This window comes from Phycomyces blakesleeanus (assembly GCF_001638985.1).
Source record: "Phycomyces blakesleeanus NRRL 1555(-) unplaced genomic scaffold PHYBLscaffold_19, whole genome shotgun sequence".
Classification (NCBI taxonomy): Eukaryota; Fungi; Mucoromycota; class Mucoromycetes; order Mucorales; family Phycomycetaceae; genus Phycomyces; species Phycomyces blakesleeanus.
Genome location: NW_017265152.1, coordinates 69,198 through 86,160, shown reverse-complemented (window position 1 = coordinate 86,160; position 16,963 = coordinate 69,198). Strand labels below are relative to the sequence as shown.

General features: G+C 31.6%; 6 protein-coding genes and 1 non-coding gene across 7 annotated transcripts; 3 read left to right on the top strand and 4 right to left on the bottom strand.

Annotated features, from left to right (window-relative positions):
• Window positions 1-197: 197 nt before the first annotated feature.
• PHYBLDRAFT_71522 (hypothetical protein) lies at window positions 198-1,166 on the bottom strand (the record flags this gene model as incomplete). Its single annotated transcript, XM_018442491.1, has 1 exon — window positions 198-1,166. The coding sequence occupies one exon, from the start codon at window positions 1,164-1,166 to the stop codon at window positions 198-200; it is 969 nt and encodes a 322-aa protein (XP_018288123.1).
• A 348-nt stretch (window positions 1,167-1,514) lies between these two features.
• On the bottom strand, window positions 1,515-3,229 carry PHYBLDRAFT_71521 (hypothetical protein; the record flags this gene model as incomplete). The annotated part of the gene is made up of 5 exons (XM_018442490.1): window positions 1,515-2,061; window positions 2,254-2,722; window positions 2,793-2,873; window positions 2,943-3,017; window positions 3,097-3,229. 5 exons carry the CDS (start codon window positions 3,227-3,229, stop codon window positions 1,515-1,517), a joined length of 1,305 nt encoding a protein of 434 aa, XP_018288122.1.
• A 1,493-nt stretch (window positions 3,230-4,722) lies between these two features.
• Window positions 4,723-4,805, bottom strand: PHYBLDRAFT_t195. The gene has a single exon. It is a non-coding gene; the product is annotated as a tRNA-Leu (tRNA).
• Window positions 4,806-5,171: 366 nt separating this feature from the next.
• Window positions 5,172-6,222, top strand: PHYBLDRAFT_71520 (hypothetical protein; the record flags this gene model as incomplete). The annotated part of the gene is made up of 5 exons (XM_018442489.1): window positions 5,172-5,208; window positions 5,236-5,298; window positions 5,385-5,498; window positions 5,558-5,725; window positions 5,801-6,222. The coding sequence occupies 5 exons, from the start codon at window positions 5,172-5,174 to the stop codon at window positions 6,220-6,222; spliced, it is 804 nt and encodes a 267-aa protein (XP_018288121.1).
• A 603-nt stretch (window positions 6,223-6,825) lies between these two features.
• Window positions 6,826-7,326, top strand: PHYBLDRAFT_115470 (hypothetical protein; the record flags this gene model as incomplete). Its single annotated transcript, XM_018428466.1, has 1 exon — window positions 6,826-7,326. A coding segment is annotated over one exon (501 nt), but the record flags the coding sequence as incomplete, so codon positions are not given.
• Window positions 7,327-8,394: 1,068 nt separating this feature from the next.
• On the bottom strand, window positions 8,395-10,108 carry PHYBLDRAFT_148644 (hypothetical protein; the record flags this gene model as incomplete). Its single annotated transcript, XM_018432125.1, has 5 exons — window positions 8,395-8,565; window positions 9,154-9,225; window positions 9,314-9,538; window positions 9,569-9,619; window positions 9,677-10,108. 5 exons carry the CDS (start codon window positions 10,106-10,108, stop codon window positions 8,395-8,397), a joined length of 951 nt encoding a protein of 316 aa, XP_018288119.1.
• Window positions 10,109-16,216: 6,108 nt separating this feature from the next.
• Window positions 16,217-16,926, top strand: PHYBLDRAFT_159588 (hypothetical protein; the record flags this gene model as incomplete). Its single annotated transcript, XM_018434014.1, has 1 exon — window positions 16,217-16,926. A coding segment is annotated over exon 1 (240 nt), but the record flags the coding sequence as incomplete, so codon positions are not given.
• Between the last annotated feature and the right edge of the window lie 37 nt (window positions 16,927-16,963).

Sequence of the window (16,963 nt, the reverse complement as noted above, 5' to 3'; positions counted from 1 at the left end):
TCATTTTATTCATTCAAAGCAAACGACTTTAATAGCAACACAAAATACTTTCTCTCTTCATCATCTTATTCATTCGAAGCAAACAACTTTAAAAACGGCAATATAAATTACTTTTTCTCTTCATCATCTCATTGGTATAAAGCAAATATTTTTAATAATAATAATAGTAATAATAAATAAAGATATATTTTTTTTGTTTATGCATAAATTTTTCTATATAAAGGGGCAATGAGCATATGGGTATTACCAGTGGCAGTTGTATGTACACCAATGGCAGCAGGCATCAATATGCGGTAAGCAGATAAGATGTTTTGAAAATTGCTTCTTGTAAACAAAAATTCGCTCATCTCTACAAACTGCTCACTTCTTGTATCTTGACTAGATGTTCTATACCACATGAAATATGCAAATATATGTCTGTCCACTTGGTATGTAACTGGGTTGATGATATTGCTGACAAAAAGATATTGGATCTGGCCAGTAAACGCACTCATTTCATGATTATTGTTTTCATGAAACATTGCTTGTATGATTGAACCATGTCGAACTATACCATTGCTGCCTTTATATACCTGGCCAAGAAGATTGATGGGCTGCATCTTCTGAATCATGTTGTTCATGAATAATTGGCCAAATATCACGTCTTGGTAGCCTCTCAATGAAGTATTGCTGTACGCCATACAGTATAACTCAAGCAGAAGGACATACTCGTCTTCTTTCATTGAAAAAACCTCATCAAGACTGAGAGGGAAGACAGAAGAACGCAATGGCTTGTTGCCTTTGACATTGTTGATGTTCACTTCAGCGGAAGCAAGGAAGATCTTCAGATTGAAACCAGAAGAAGTGGTTGACAAGTACAGTGCAGTGGGGACAATAGTGGTAGTGGTAGCGGCAGTGACAGTGACAAGAGTCAGAAATGAATCAACGAGGTCATATATCAAAGAGACTTGAGAGGGGGTCTGGAGAGATTGCATTGTTGTATGGAAAAGATCTATCTTGCGTGTGTCCTCAAGGTATCTTCGCATGAACGTGCCTTCGAATCCATCTTTGTTATTTGTAGTATAGTTTTTTAATACACCATTGTATCTCTCAAAGCTGAAGAGCCTGTACCCGTATACAGGGCCAAAGTTGAGGACGGTTTCTTTGAAATGCAGGTGTAGATGCATGTTGGGAGATATGAAATCATTCCCAAACATAATCTGACACTTTTGACCAAACGACTCTAAAAAAGCATGCGCATGTGACAAGTCTTCAACAGTTATACTTGGTCTTGCCAAGTACTTGCATGCGTGAATGAACTCCATCCAGTCACAGAGATCTTCTGGTGGTAAACGACCAGCCAGGAGAATGGGAGAGTAAACCAAACACCAGGACTTCTATTCGTCTGCCTTCATGAATGGAAAGCCCCTTCCAATTTTGTTATGCAATAGAGTGATGCCGAGAGGAATGATCATACTGTCTGCGTCTTGCTGCATTTCGGCCAGATGCTCACTGGTAATCAGATTCTCTTCTCTCTATTTCTCCATCATCCTTTTTGCCATGCCAAGGAAGAGATTATGCATCAGATCTATGATGATACACTCAACTGCATTGAAGTATTGAAGCCGATGGAGCTCTGACCAGCAGACATCATTCTCTTTCTCTAACCTTGCTCTTTTAACATTGCTACCAGCTTGTCTCCATCTCTCTGCATTTATTTTGTTCTTTTCATCAGTGTTGAAAATCCAATCAGAGAATTTGAAACCAGAATGGTCCATACCCTTGCCATCTGAACAACAAGAATATTGGCAGTTGCATACATGGCATGCGTTAGTACTGGCATGCGATATAAATCCACATGTTTTCCTTGCAGCTGGGATGTCACAAGCAACGAGAAGAATTGCAGCACGGACCAAGGTACCGGAAGAACACTCGTTTGTTGGAATAGCAACACCAGAATACAATTGGTTTAGCTCGGCTACAAGAGGGCAAAGATAATGGTTTATCTGATGCGTTTTGGCTTTGCTTGGACCTGGCATAAGTCCCACAAGGACAATGTTTTGCTTCTTGTATTTTTCCTCCCTGGGCAGATTGTTTACGGACAAGTAGATCGTGCCACAAGAGTAAGTAACCCCATCAAAGGGCTGGAACCAATCAATGTTAAGTGTTAGCATGATGGAATGTTCATGTGCTACGAATTGTTGACCAGTATTATCTTTCAATGAGTTCCATTTTGCCCCATTGTACACATCGAACAGAGTTCCTGGTACTTACTGTTGGAATCTCCAGAGGTTAATTGATCTCTCAAATCCAGGACGCAAAAAGAAGATGGACAATGCTGTTGTTATCGAGTTGTACATGTAGACCTTTCTTGATCTATCCAAGCTATTGGGGGCTTCCAAGAACAAATTGTTTCCACATGTGTTTCCAGACAACTTTCTGAAGTCGCAACACTGAGGACTAGACTTGGATGCTGACTCAGAAAAAATCTTATGGCATTTGTCACATGGTACAAAGCGATGGATGTCTGCAGTCAATGTGCTTAGACCCGTCAATGAATTCAAACGCTTCAGACTCAACGGCAGACAAAATGATTGTCCAAAATGTGCCAGCACCTCATTGGTAAACTTGATAAAGATAGCACTACCAGAATTGATTATGTATTTGGATATAAAATATGCAGCAAAGGATGCGATGAAACTGTGGGTTAGATCTGCTGGCATTTCATGACTAAACAATTGTTCTATTGCATAGTTGTATTAATATCCAAAATATATTTCAAGGTATTTCTCTTATCTGCTTTTTATACTAACCTTTGATGTTTTCACATTTGTTATTGAATTCGTAAGAGTTGGACAAATCCTCATCATTAGAACCGGGTAAGTTGTAAACAGCTATAGTAGAAAGAGTTGAATAATTAGAATTATAAGAGCTTATAAAACTTGCAAAAAAAATATAATTACATTTAAGATCTTCAGAAATATTTGTCTTGACATCAATTTCCATGTCATTATCATTGTCATTCACCATGTCTATTGCTTCTGCAAGTGATATTGTATTATATAAATGTGTTAAATTATCATGTAAAATAAAATGTTAAGGTAGCTTTATACATACAAGATTGTCTTTGGAAATTTCTTTGTACATCATCTGCAAAATGTCTATGGCATGTCTGGAAAGAGACCATAACAGAGTATCTGCCATTTGGAGAGCATACTGAGCAACTGCATTCAACTTCGTTATTAGACATTTTAGGAATTGGGTTGCATTTATGAAATTTGCAAAAAAGGGAAATTATTCAGTAACATAGTTTATTTTTATAGACTTTCCTATTATAATATCAGAGTCTAAATTGTAGCTAGAAATCCTTAAATCAGGTATCCAATCAGTAATCCCTTTTAACATATCTCTTCAATGTTATACTGATTTGTTCTCATTTTTGCCAACTACGTCATATTATATCGCTTTCTATCAATGTAAAACCAATATATTCAAACAAAATGTTTCAGTTTTACATTTTCTTTTAAAAATTTTATATATATAAAGAATATCTGTGAAATAAAACCCCATTTATCTATGTCTTTATATATTTACAATTCTATAACCACAATAGCATTTACAAAAATTACAAAAGTCAAAGTAATAAAAGCATATAATTAAACTTCTTTTTATAGTCTTTAAAATATAATTAGTCTAGTCTTAATATCAAAGTAAAAGTTTTTTTTGTTGGTTGGTGACAGAGCAAAGCACTGGTCAAAATAAATGTTGGAAGGCATAGCATATGCTATATCCAATTGAATTGGCCCAATTAAATTATTGCTGCCAAAAGTAAAAAACCCTGTAAAGTTGAAATATTATCAAAATTTCCCTTTGATTCAACCGAAGTTTCTCAAGGGGAAATCATATAATTTTTGTAGTACTAGTTGGTGATGATCTATTATCAAAACTTATACAAGTTAAAATAATAGAAAGATACACCCAGTCAAGACTTTGTTATTCCCGATCTGGGTTGGTCTTCCTTTTACTATAACAAAGTCAAAAGGTCAAACCCACTCGAGATCAAGGAGTATACGTAAAATCAAAGAGAGGATAAAAGATACTTTTTATTAATATGAATTGAATTGTCTTATATAGTTTTCTAAACTAATACTGCGCATTATCCGCAGTAGCTATTATATTATATTTAAATAAAAGAAGAGACATTATATTGCAGTTAATACTCAGGAAGATGTGCCAGAGTTGACATCGGTAAATAAAATCAGTAGTTATAAGCAACTAGTAAGAGTTGACTTTTTAGGATAAAAGATCTTGACTTTGCCAATTGGTCTTTCATATATGTTTTAGATGTTTAAGACAGTGAATATACTTGAAGAAGATATTACTGGACAACAGATATCTAAGACATATTATTCTAGCTATTCTTTTAGCCAGAAAACAATTATCATTTTGTATAAATAGTCAAGAAATATATTTAATAAAAAGCATCTTTATTCTTATCTAAAAACTATTCATAAACTTGACAATCCCCAGTGATATTGATTCTGCAACTTAGTTACAAGTGCCAGAAAAGAAATACCAGATCGAGACTTGACAGATGTTACTGCGCATAACGAGGTACTGCAGTTAACCATCTTCAGATTTTACAGATTCATCAAAATAATGCCCAACAACTTGACAGAGAATTCTGTGTAATCGTCATCCTGATTGGCTGACAAAATTTCAGACACGACAAAAATGATGTTTTGAAGAGAGTGGGATTCGAACCCACGCCTCCGAAGAGATCACGGCCTTAACGTGACGCCTTAGACCAACTCGGCCATCTCTCCAACTATATTGGAGATATGGGATGTTTACAAAAAAGTACTAAAAAACAAAATTTCGGTTGTCCGGCAGTGCGGTGACGTTGCAGAATTCTTTGTAATTCTAGAAAAAATTATATCACTGCAAAAATGTATCAATTTCGCATATGTATAGCATATATCAGTTCTGAGAGACAGAAAAGATAGAATTGCTACTCAGTTTTTTTTGTAATTAAAGTTGTTGAATATTATTTCTGCTAACTCTATTGGCTATAAAAAGATGTATATAATTAGAAAGCAACACTAAACACAAATAAAATAAAATAAAATAAATCTTTAAAATCCTTTCTTTTACTTTTAAATACTATTATAGACATTTGGCTTTTATTTAAAATGGCTCCTATTTATCAAAAGACTGTAAGAAAGCAGTGTAAATGTACTATCTGTAAAAATAAAGATGGGGGATATGATTTTGTATCTGCTAAAACATTTAAGCATTATCAAGAAAAAGATATTCTGGGTAATACACTTATTCAAGCATATAAAATTAATTTATTTACTTTATTTTATATAATAATAATAATCATAATAATCATAATAATTTAGCCCTTAAAGAAATGCAAGAGACAGTTATTTGGGAGACTGCCGAGGCTGTGAATTACAATGAAGATATGTTTGAGATTGAGCAGCAAGACATTGAAGTATATTTTGTGTTCAAAAGTAAGATAGCTTTATTATATTTTGATGATTTATTTAGGTCTAAAATTCCTTTTTAGTAGATTTGAATAACATCGACTGTAGATTAGATACATCAACAAGAAACTTATCTTTATCTGAATCTGATAATGTGTTTGGTGATGAAGTAAATACATTCTATGTCAGTGACAGCCTTGAGGATGAAGAGCCTGAAGATGAAATGACTGATAATGAAATGACCAATGATGAAAGTTTGTATAGATTAATAGAATATTAGTTTCTGAAAAATAAAAGACAGTTAATTATTTTTTTTTAAAAAAATGTAGATAATTCTTTAAAATCAATCTCAGAATTGAATTTGATTTACCAGTTTATTATTATTTCTGTTGCCTTTTTTGTGACTTTGTATGTTGTAGATGAAGAAGCTGTAATCTTGATTGCTATAGTTAACAAAATTCTTCAATTTTTATTTGATCTATTCTGCCTTCCTGTGAATATTCCTGGGCTCAAAAGATTGGCAGGATTTAATGTTTTGACAAATGGAATCAAAAAGTATATTGCCTACAGTAAATGCCACACCATTTATGAAAATAACAATACTTCTCCAATTTGTTGTACATTGCCTATGTTTGGAAAATGTTCTCTGTGTAATAACAGCCTATTCAAGACTGGATCTGGGTCAAGGGTACCAAAAAAGACATTTGTATTCCACTTGGTCAAAAAAGCATTGAAGACGTTCTTTCAGTGATCTAATTTTGAAGACAACATCAATTCATGGAACTGCGGCCCAAAAATGGAGAATACTCTGTTTGACGTATATGATGGGGCAATGTGAAATAAGCTTGTAGACGTAGACAGAATTCCTTTTGTTGATACTGTGCGGTCCCTTATGCTCACGCTAAACATTGACTGGTTTCAGCCATTTGATGGTGTGACCTATTCCTGTGGCGCAATATACCTCACAATCAACAATCTCCCACGCAGTGAATAGTTCAAAAAAGAAAACATGATCCTTGTTGGATTAATGCCTGAACCAAAAGAAGTGAGTACATCAGATATCAACTATTATCTCAAGCCTCCTGTTGACAAGTTAAAGGAGTTGTAAACAGGCATGAAAATCAAGACTTATCAATGTCCAAATGGTACCAATATTCAAGCAGCACTTCTCATGGTTGTCTGTGATATACTGGCTGCAAGGAAAGTATGTGGATTCACATCCTGTACAAGTACAAATACATGCCATTTGTGTAAATTTCAATTTTTAAGGTTAGCTGGAAAGAGTTCCATTGATTATTCAGGGTTTGATTTCTCAAAGTGACATCTACGCACTAAGAATGACAATTGTAAGGATGCAGAGGTCTGGAAAAATGCAATCATGCATGCTGAGAGACATCGTCTCAAAGTAGCAAATAATGTTTGCTGGTCTGAACTGCATTGTCTCCAGTACTTTGACATTGTCTGCTGCACAATCATTGATCCAATGCACAATCTATTCTTAGGTACTGCTAAAAGAATGATGGAGAGATGGCTTGCAGATAAATTGATTGATGATAAAAAACTCATTGCCATGCAAAAGGCTGTTAAGAAGGTAGTGTTGCTGCCTGATTACATGTCACTTGGGACAAAGATTGCCAAGGGATTTCCCTATATGAAAGCTGATGAGTGGATATCTTGGTGCCATGTGTACTCTCCTATAGTTCTAAGGGATATGTTGCTATTGCCAGAGTTCAAGAACTGGATAGAGTCTGTTAACGTATGCAGATACTTCACCAAGCCTAGTGTTTCTGAAGAAGATATCAAGAATGGACATATATGCCTGGAGAAATTTTGTAATGAATGCGAGACAGTATAAAACCTGGACCTTCTTTCTCCCAACATGCATTTGCATTTATATCTTAAAAAAACACTTACTGATTTTGGACCAGTTTACAGATATTGGCTTTTCAGCTTCGAAAGATATAATAGCATTCTGAAAAACATTAAGACCAACTGACAAAATGGCTTTGAATCAATATTCATGAGACAATTCATTGAAAAATCATGGAAGGGAGATTTTATTCACCGCATTTAGAAACCTTTGCATGCACTAGAATGTTTTGACATTTTTGATAAGCTCTTCAACAACAACAACAACATAACCTATCTCTCTCACTTTTTCTCAATTTCTGAATTTCTGGAAGCTTTTTGCAACTTGTCAATATCAATTTGTGAAAATGAGTCTCTGCCATCATCTGCCTTGCCTTTGCAAACAAAGTCTCTGTTGATAATGCTAAAAAATCAGTATGATTGTCTTGTAGAATATTATCAAGTTGCCTACAACAATTCTTGGATCACAAGCTACAAAGACATTATTGATGACTCACCTTTCGTTAATGACTGGATCGAAATGGTAAAGTCTGTTAATCTTCTTGGTCAGACCTACAAAGAATGCATTGGCACAAATGGCCAAGGATTATATGTATAAGCATACTTTACTAAACGAACTTGGTCAGAACATGCCTATGTTGGAGAGATTCAGTACCTTTTTGTTCACAACTTTGGCCCAACTGTTTCTTCTCTAACATGCAGAAATCCCCAAGGTAGTCAGCATGTATTTACATTTGTCAAATGGTTCAAATCCATTTCGGACAAAACAAGAGAATTAGAAGGAGTTGAGTTGTTACAAGATGAATTCTACAAGCAAGATTTTCAAAGCATTCTACCAGTACATCAGATTCTCCTAACAGTTGCAATAGTAGATTATAAAACTACAAAAAACATCAACAAAAAACTTGCAATTCCTTTACCAAAAAAATTTACTATTAATTCTCATACATACACTTACTTATATATTTATCCTCTATTATTATTATTTCCTTTAATCAATTCAATTTCAATTATTACTATTTAGTCCTACAACAGAACATAGTAAAAAAAATGTTTATTCATTGTTGATTGCCCAACCAGGCAATGACCAAGAGAGACTGGTGGGAATAGAGCAAGGCAATACTGTTGTTTGATATCTTTTCATTCTTGACTTTGTTCCCACACCTGCATTTTGCAAGTCATGGTCTGCCGCAATGTCATCAACAATTGCCAACAATCTGTTGAACTGTATTTATTTTTATTAGTTCTTTATTTTTCTTGTTTTAAATCTTATTTATTTATTCTAAATATTATTTATCTCATCACTTCTCCAAGTAGGGAGAGTCACATGTAACACTCATTCTGGTTTGCCATTCTTAACCTCAGTATCCGATTCACTATGTTGTATCTAACATAATTGTAGATTCAAATAGAGCACACAGACAATAAGACAAAGACATATTGAATAAGCGACCAGTATCAATTATACATTATTTCTCACACTATCATTAAATAAAGAATATACCAATAATAAGGTCACACACCTTAGTCAACATTACTAATCACTCAAACAAGAGCGTAGGTAATAACTTAACAATATATTATCTATGATATAAGAAAACAGATATCACATGATATACTCATATCATTATTCTAAATACACACGCAATGTCTATATAAACTCGCATAGCAAATAGCAATAGAAGATCATCTCTCTTTTCATCAATAAACAAAGTCTCACCGTACTTCTCGTCTGCACTTTGTTTTTCTTTCTTTTCTAAAAATATAACACACTATCAGACATGACCTCTTTCTTAAATAGTCTGAGGTAGACCTTCTCAGCAGGGTTTCCAGCCTTAAACCCCATTGCAGCATCAAAGACCACCCAGTTACTGTTATATGTGCACTTGCATTATGTACACATCTAGATTTATATATTAAAACATGAGAAAATGATAATATACTTAATTTAATTTTTTGTATCAAATACAAACCTGATCAGTATGGCTGTTTGCTCTCCCTTTGCTTCTTGTAGCAGCCTTTTGTTCATCTGTCATATGAGTTTTATGATGGTAATATTTGTAGTTGTTTTTGATTTTATCAACTACAAACTTGTGGGAAAACCCACTTGCACGTGGTTGTGCAAGAATATAGCTTTTGAGGTACTTGATCACCACAACATTATCAGGGTAATTGATTTTCTCATTCTTGTTCCACTTCTATTTGCTTTCATTATCAGCAACAAGTACGGGGTCATCGGACTGAAAGTTTGCTTTCCATACTGTTGCCTTCAGAATTTCCTAAATATGATTTATCTAATAAAATATTGACACCTAGCATATATAAATATTTATTACCAAAATAACTGCAGTCATTTTAGCATCACTGAGAGAGAGTGGAGGGGCGGAATATGACATCAAAGATGATCTTACACTAGCCATGCGGGCCTGGTCATTGGCATAGGCTTTGGCAAATTCAACAAAAGCCATATTTGTCTTTTCAGACGTGCCAACCAATACTCCAAGCTTGTTCTTGAAAGTAGTCATGTTTGTATTGACATTAGCAATGTCACTCTTAACACCTTCAATGTTTTCATTGACTTTGTTAAACATGTCAACAATATCCATATATCTCTGGTCTTGGTTAGCAATCAGTGGGAGACTTGGGGCAATTTTGCTAGGCAAAACACGGCCAGTCAAAACATGACTGATGGAAGTAGATGCACTTGTACTTGCATTTGCTTTCTCTTTTCCTTTGCGGTCTGACTTTTTACTGTTATTCGAAGGCATTTTCTTTATTGTATTTTGATTATATTTTAAATATTAATATATTATAAAAATAAATATGCAATTTGAATTATATTTATTTCTGCTTAGCTAAAGATATACATACAGAATAAGGTGGTGTAGAGTAGACTTATAAGATTGTTGAAAAAAAGGGGGATTTATAATTTATTGAATACAAATGTCCTTTATAATCTTGAGCAACTTCTTTAATGTACAATACAAGAATGAGTACTATTATCTATTTTGAGCTAGACTTATTTTACTCTCACTTTTTTTTTAAAGTTTGTTATAATTTAAACTATTTGTTTTTTTAAAAAAAATCTTATGTTTCTTCCTTTTCTTTTATTTTTTCTTATTTTCTTTTTTTCCTGTTTCTCTTCCACTTTATTTACTTCTTTTCTGGTTAATGTATTTGAGTTCACACCCTGGTAAGCAATTTGGTATTTATTATTCTTTTGTTATATTTATTCTTAATTTTTTCCCTTTATTATTATTGTAGTTGTGGATACTATTACAAGTCTCTGCCATGTTGCTTAACAGACAAGATCAAAAAAATAAAACATGGTTATTGTATATGTATCTATTTATTAATAATTTTCTCTTTCTCTCATCAGCTCATTAGCTCATCAGCCCATCATAAAGACATACCAACATTAGAAATTTATCTGGTAAGTCTAAATAATGTATTTATTTATTTTATTTTTATATCTAATTTTATTTATCTTCTATCTCTGTTAGTACTTCTAACATTTCTATGTACCTGATTGAATGACTTTTCTTTAAAAACTAGGTTTCTTTGGTAAGTAATAAAATCAAACTATATTCCATGATCTTTGCTAATGCGTTTTATTAAACCTTTCAGAACAACAGTCAATCTGTACTATGTTTGGTCTTGACAAAAGCACTGGTAAGTAATTATACTATTTAAATTAAAGAAAAATAAATATTTGTATAATCTAATAAAATTGAATAATTTTTTAGCTTTCTCTTACAAATGAAATATCATTAACACCCATTTCTTTTTAGGATTCTATCATATTAGAAGTATTCATATATCATAATATATGAAAGAGTTTGCTATTATATTAATTATGTAGTAGGCTATATATTACATTAGACTATATATTGTCAAGCCATACATATTATAAGCAAAAAGCTTTTTTTTTAATAAAAACAATTTTTCCAAAACAATCCCTGCAAAAATATTTGAAATGAAGTGCAAGAAGTATTGCAGTAGTATGACATGTGTAAATCCAATAGTTTAGCCGGGCATAATTGTCCAATAAAAGTGTTTAGATTCAGAAGAGATTATATATAAATCCTGTTTTTTCTGTTAAATGATCCAATAGAATACCATTATTTTGGTAGACATTTTTCTCTATCAAATAATCCAATAGAATACTATTATTTCAGTAGACAATTTTCTATCTAAAACAGATGCTTTTTCCTTTATAAGACCGTCTCTAAAGCAGTATTACTGTAACATGGTGCCAAACAAAAAAAGAAAAAGTATGTACTTTGATTAAGGTTTTGTGTTTAATTATTTAAAAGAACTACGCTTCTGTATATAGACAATTATGGCTTCAGAAGTTACTTGGACAACTCATATGTAATATAATATATAGAGGACGGAATATAGACATACCAAATTATAGAATTTAATTATTCTGTCACCTAGAATTTCTTGTACTCTTACATATGTTTAGACAGATAATTTTTCCAGTATATTCTATTATTATTATTTTTGATTTTCTGATGGCAGCCGAGGCTGAATAGAAAGCAATTTTTCTATTCGTAGAGCAAAACATCAATAAGTACAACAAAAAAGCATCATTCTGTCAACAACAACTTCAGGCAACCACACATTGTATCTTATTTTCTCACTATATTTAACTGAACGAATCAACTTGGAATTGATATTATTTTTATTATATATTCTTACAAGCATAATTATCTTCATGATTATGACTTAATAATTATATTATTTTATTTGTACTTAATGATAGTAAAGAGCAAATCACATTTAATAGATCGTTGATTATACAACTTTTCTTATATATATATTTTTTAATTTGATTTATTTAATTATTCACCAAGTCAATTGCAAAACTATAAATATTGCAATACTTGCATTTAATAAACATTGATTTTTCTTTGTCTTATTTTCTGACAACAAGTTCTCTTAATATTTAACGCTGTTGATATTTTATTTGTTTGATTATCCAAGTATATTGAGTCAAGTCTACCGAGATTGATCAATAGTACTGTTTTCTCTTATTTTTCTCTTATTGATTTTATTATTTTTAATTCTACATTCTCTTTTGAGTCTGTCATTTTCTCTCTTGTGGAAAAGAGAGGTTATTTCACATCTACAAACCCATTCAAACCTCGAAAACCATGATAACATCACCTGTCAATATTTACCACAAATACAAGCACCACACACGTCAATTGTTATAGTATGTTGTGGGCAACTCAGGGGTTTGGTTATGTTGTGGTGTCTGGTACTGGAAGGTCAGTCTGCTTGGTGGGTTTGTCTGGTAGTTTGTTGTGATGTATCGTCCCAGTTATGAGAGGCTGACATCAACTGTTTGTTGATATGGTACTGTGCCCTTGGTGGTAAAAGGAGATTTTTCCGTGCATAGGAAATTTTTTGTTTTTATTCTCTGTTCTTTCTACACACAATACTTTTTCTTTTTCCCTTGTTAACATATTTGTCTACATTATACTCATTCGAAATCATGGTCACCTATGCTAGTAACATTCCTCTTCTACAATGTACACAATTCATTTTGCCAACATCTCCGTGCAACACCAGTACTTTTATTATTATATTTTTACTGTATCTTTACTCATATATTTTATCTTTGCTGTATCAATTACTTATCATTCTATTTTTACTATATTTTTCTGAACTTCTATTATCAATTCTAAACCTCATCGACTATAAAAGAGAAACAATTTCATTCAATAAATCTTTATCTTTTGATCTAATTCAGTATCTTTTTCTTGTTTTCTTCTCTTTGTGATTTATACCATCTTGTGACATAACATATCAGTTTCTTGGTTTTAGGAAGGTTGCTTGTTGGTTTTGGTCTCCTTGCTAGTTATTATTTTTCTGTTTTGTCATTTTCTTTTTATACATCTTCTCCCTCTCTCTCACTTTTAACAACGATTCTATCAGTTGTTCTCTCTTTTCTTATCTGTCAACTATTGCAACTTGCTGCCTTTTACTGTATTCATCTTCTGTTCTATTCTATTATCATTGAATTTTATTTGCCAAGTGATCCGTCACAATCTATAACAACCCTAACACATCACGCATCAATACTATAGTTGTAGCCAACAAGCTTGTGAAGAAACAAAAAAGAAAGTTCAAACCAATTGTTTCAAAAAGAGAAAAGGGCAAATGAATATATTTTTGTAATTAATTATTTTGTTCCTTACTTACATTCTCACATAGTAGAAATAATAATTCAAATTAACATTTTTATAGATGAGACATCATATCAAATAAGATCTTAAGACAAACATTCCAGATAATTAGTATAAATATCAATAGCAACTGTTCATAATAAAATCATTTTTTATCTACTATATTATTTTGTTTGTTTGATCATACTTCTTTAAGTATATTTCTTTATTATTAAGTACACTTCTTTGCCTGACTTTATATTGCTTGGCCATTGATTTATTAGCTCAGTGCAATCTGATAATTATGACACAGCGTGTTGTAAAAATAGTCAGCTTATAACAAAATTTCGATTGTCTGGCAATGTGGTAACATTACAGAATTCTTTATAATTCTAAAAAAATTATATTCCATTATTTTTTTATTTTCCGATGGTGGCCAAGGCTGGATAGAAAGATTTTTTTTATTAGTAGAGCAAAACACTAATAAGTACAATGAAAAAGCATCAGCCTATCAAAAATAACTTTACATAACTATACATCTTATCTTATTTTCTTGCTATATTTAACTGAATGAATTAACTTGAAATTAACATTATTTTTATTATATTTTCTTTACAAGCATAATTTATTTCATGATTATAACTTAATAATTATTTTATTTTATTTGTACTTAATGATAGTAAAAAACAAATCACATTTAATAGATCATCAATTATATAGCTTTTTATTATATTTTTCAATAATTTTATTTATTTATTTATTTAACAAGTCAATTGCAAAGCTATTAATATTGTAATACTTACATTTAATAAATATTGATTTTTTTACGTTTTATTTTCTGACAAGTTCTCTTAATATTTAACACTATTGATATTTTACTTGTTTGATTATCCAAGTATATTGAGTCAAGTCTATCGAGACTGATCAATACACTGCAAAAGACTGCTGATTTTAGTTCCTAAAAATCTATAAAAATTTTACTAAAATTTTCGATTTTTAATTTTTTCAGATAATTTCTATTTTTTTTTGTTATGATTTCAGATCACTCTTTTTTTGCTGTAAAGTCACACTACCATCTTTTTTTTCTAGCTATAAAATTACAAAATTGGTTTTTTTTATTTTATACACTTCTTTAATATAATTCTAAATTATACTGCAAAAACATTTATACAAATGTTAATATAATATTTAATAAAAATTATATATATTCTTAAGGTTTTACTTTTTTTATTTCAAAATAAATTATTTAAATATTTTTTTATGTATTATAAATGTGAATATAAGAACAAATATTTAATCAATATATTTCAGGGGAACAAGACAAGAGGTTGTGATTTCATTTTTACTGTGACAATATTTTTGCGTAATTTTTCCCTTTGATATATGGAACTAAAATATCAGATTTTTTTATTTCACATGTTGTGAGAGGCGAATGTTTCATTTTTGGATTTTTTTTGTCATGGTCAAATCATTGTCATATCAAATATTATAATTCTAAAAAAAGACTTTCAAAAAAAATTGCGTACGCTTTTAGTAATGTATACAGTATTTGACTTGGTTAATGACTTAATGATATATTAGTATAATTATAATGATATGTGCACTAGATGTATTGAAGAATTACTTGGCATACTATAGTCATGACATGGAGCAGTATTTTACCTATTTATAATTTATTTTTTAGTATATAAAGATCTTGATCAAGATCTCTTAAAAGCTATATAATTTTTGTATATAATTTTAAACAATCAACATGTCCAATAATCAAAAGAAAGACAGTTATATTATCTGCAAATATCCAGACTGTACAAAGTTGGATAGCTTTAGAAAGAAACAGAAAAGACAAAATGCACAACAACACTATGAGAAACATATAGTGCCTGTTGCCAAAGACAATGTAATAGGTAAATAACAAGAATAACTTGAGCTGTACATGTGAAATTAATATAAATTAATTTTTAAAATAGATGTTCCTGAAGAACATTTTGGCAACATGGAAGTAGATAGTGTTGACAATGACAATGATTATGATTACAAAAACAAATGCGAAGGCAAATATGAAGATGAAAATGAAGAACAAAACATTGAATTTGATCAAGAAGGTAAGAAAATAAAATAAAATAAATGAACAAAATAATAATTGAGACTGATATATATATTTTTTATTTTTTATATGATTATAATTGTAATTATATTTTTATTTCTATATCTTTACAACAATTATTCCTTTCCAGTTAACTTATCTTTGTCCCAAGAAGAGTTTATATTTACTGATGAAGATACAATTACAGGAGCATTTGTGGTTGATGGTAGTGAGATTGAAGAAGGCGATACTGGTTTTGATTTTGAACACAAAGAAAACTTTGATGAGATCAGTGGGACCTTGATAGTAGAATCAGGTATGATTTAATATAGTATAGACAATTAATCAATACATTAATTTAAACTAACTTAATCTTTGTCTTCATAGTTTGTTCTTTATCTTTTGATAACATGCCCCTGTATATCTGCTTTGTTGCAGTATTCATTGTCATATTTCACTTGATCTTTTTAGTGGAAAGTGGCGGATCAGTTCTTATTGAGTTTTGCAATACTCTACTGTCTCTCTGTGATATATCTGGCACCCTTTCATTGACGATCAATAGCTTGAAGCATAAAACAGGATTTAATATGGCAACAGACGGAATGACAATATATATTGCATGCTCACAATGTCATTCAATTTATCCTCCAGAAACAAGTCAAAGAGTCTGTACATTTAAGAAATTCTCTTAATCTGCTATTTGTAACAACAATATCTTTAAAGTGTCAACCGGAAATCATTCTCTTCCAGCAATGTTATATCCATTCAACTCTCTGAAGTACGCCTTGCAACAAAAATTCTCCAAGCCAGATTTCGTGTCCAAGATCAATTTGTGGAGAAATCGTCAAATAATTGAAAACACCAAACTTGACATTTTTGATGGTGCAGTTTGGAGTGATATTAAAGACATCAATGGCAGACGGTTTGTTGATGATAGCCAATCTTTAATGTTGACTCTGAATATCGATTGGTTTCAGCCATTTGATAGACGAACACATTCCAGTGGTGCGATATATCTCTCTATCAACAATCTCCCACGGAGTGAACGCCTTAAGTCTGAAAATGTCATTCTTGTTGGTATGATGCCTGGGCCGAAAGAAACAAGCACTGACAGCATAAATCATTACTTGAAGCCACTCGTTGACGAATTGTTGGAGATGTACATTGGTGTAGAAATGACAGACTCACAAAATAGAAAGATTGTTGTTTGTGCTGCATTGATGTGTGTTGCCTGTGATATCCCTGCCGCTTGCAAAACCTCTGGATTTACTGGCCACATGAGCACATGCGCCTGTCACAAATGTCAACAACAATTCACGACTATAAAGAAGACCAGCAAGCTTGACTACTCTGGATTAAAG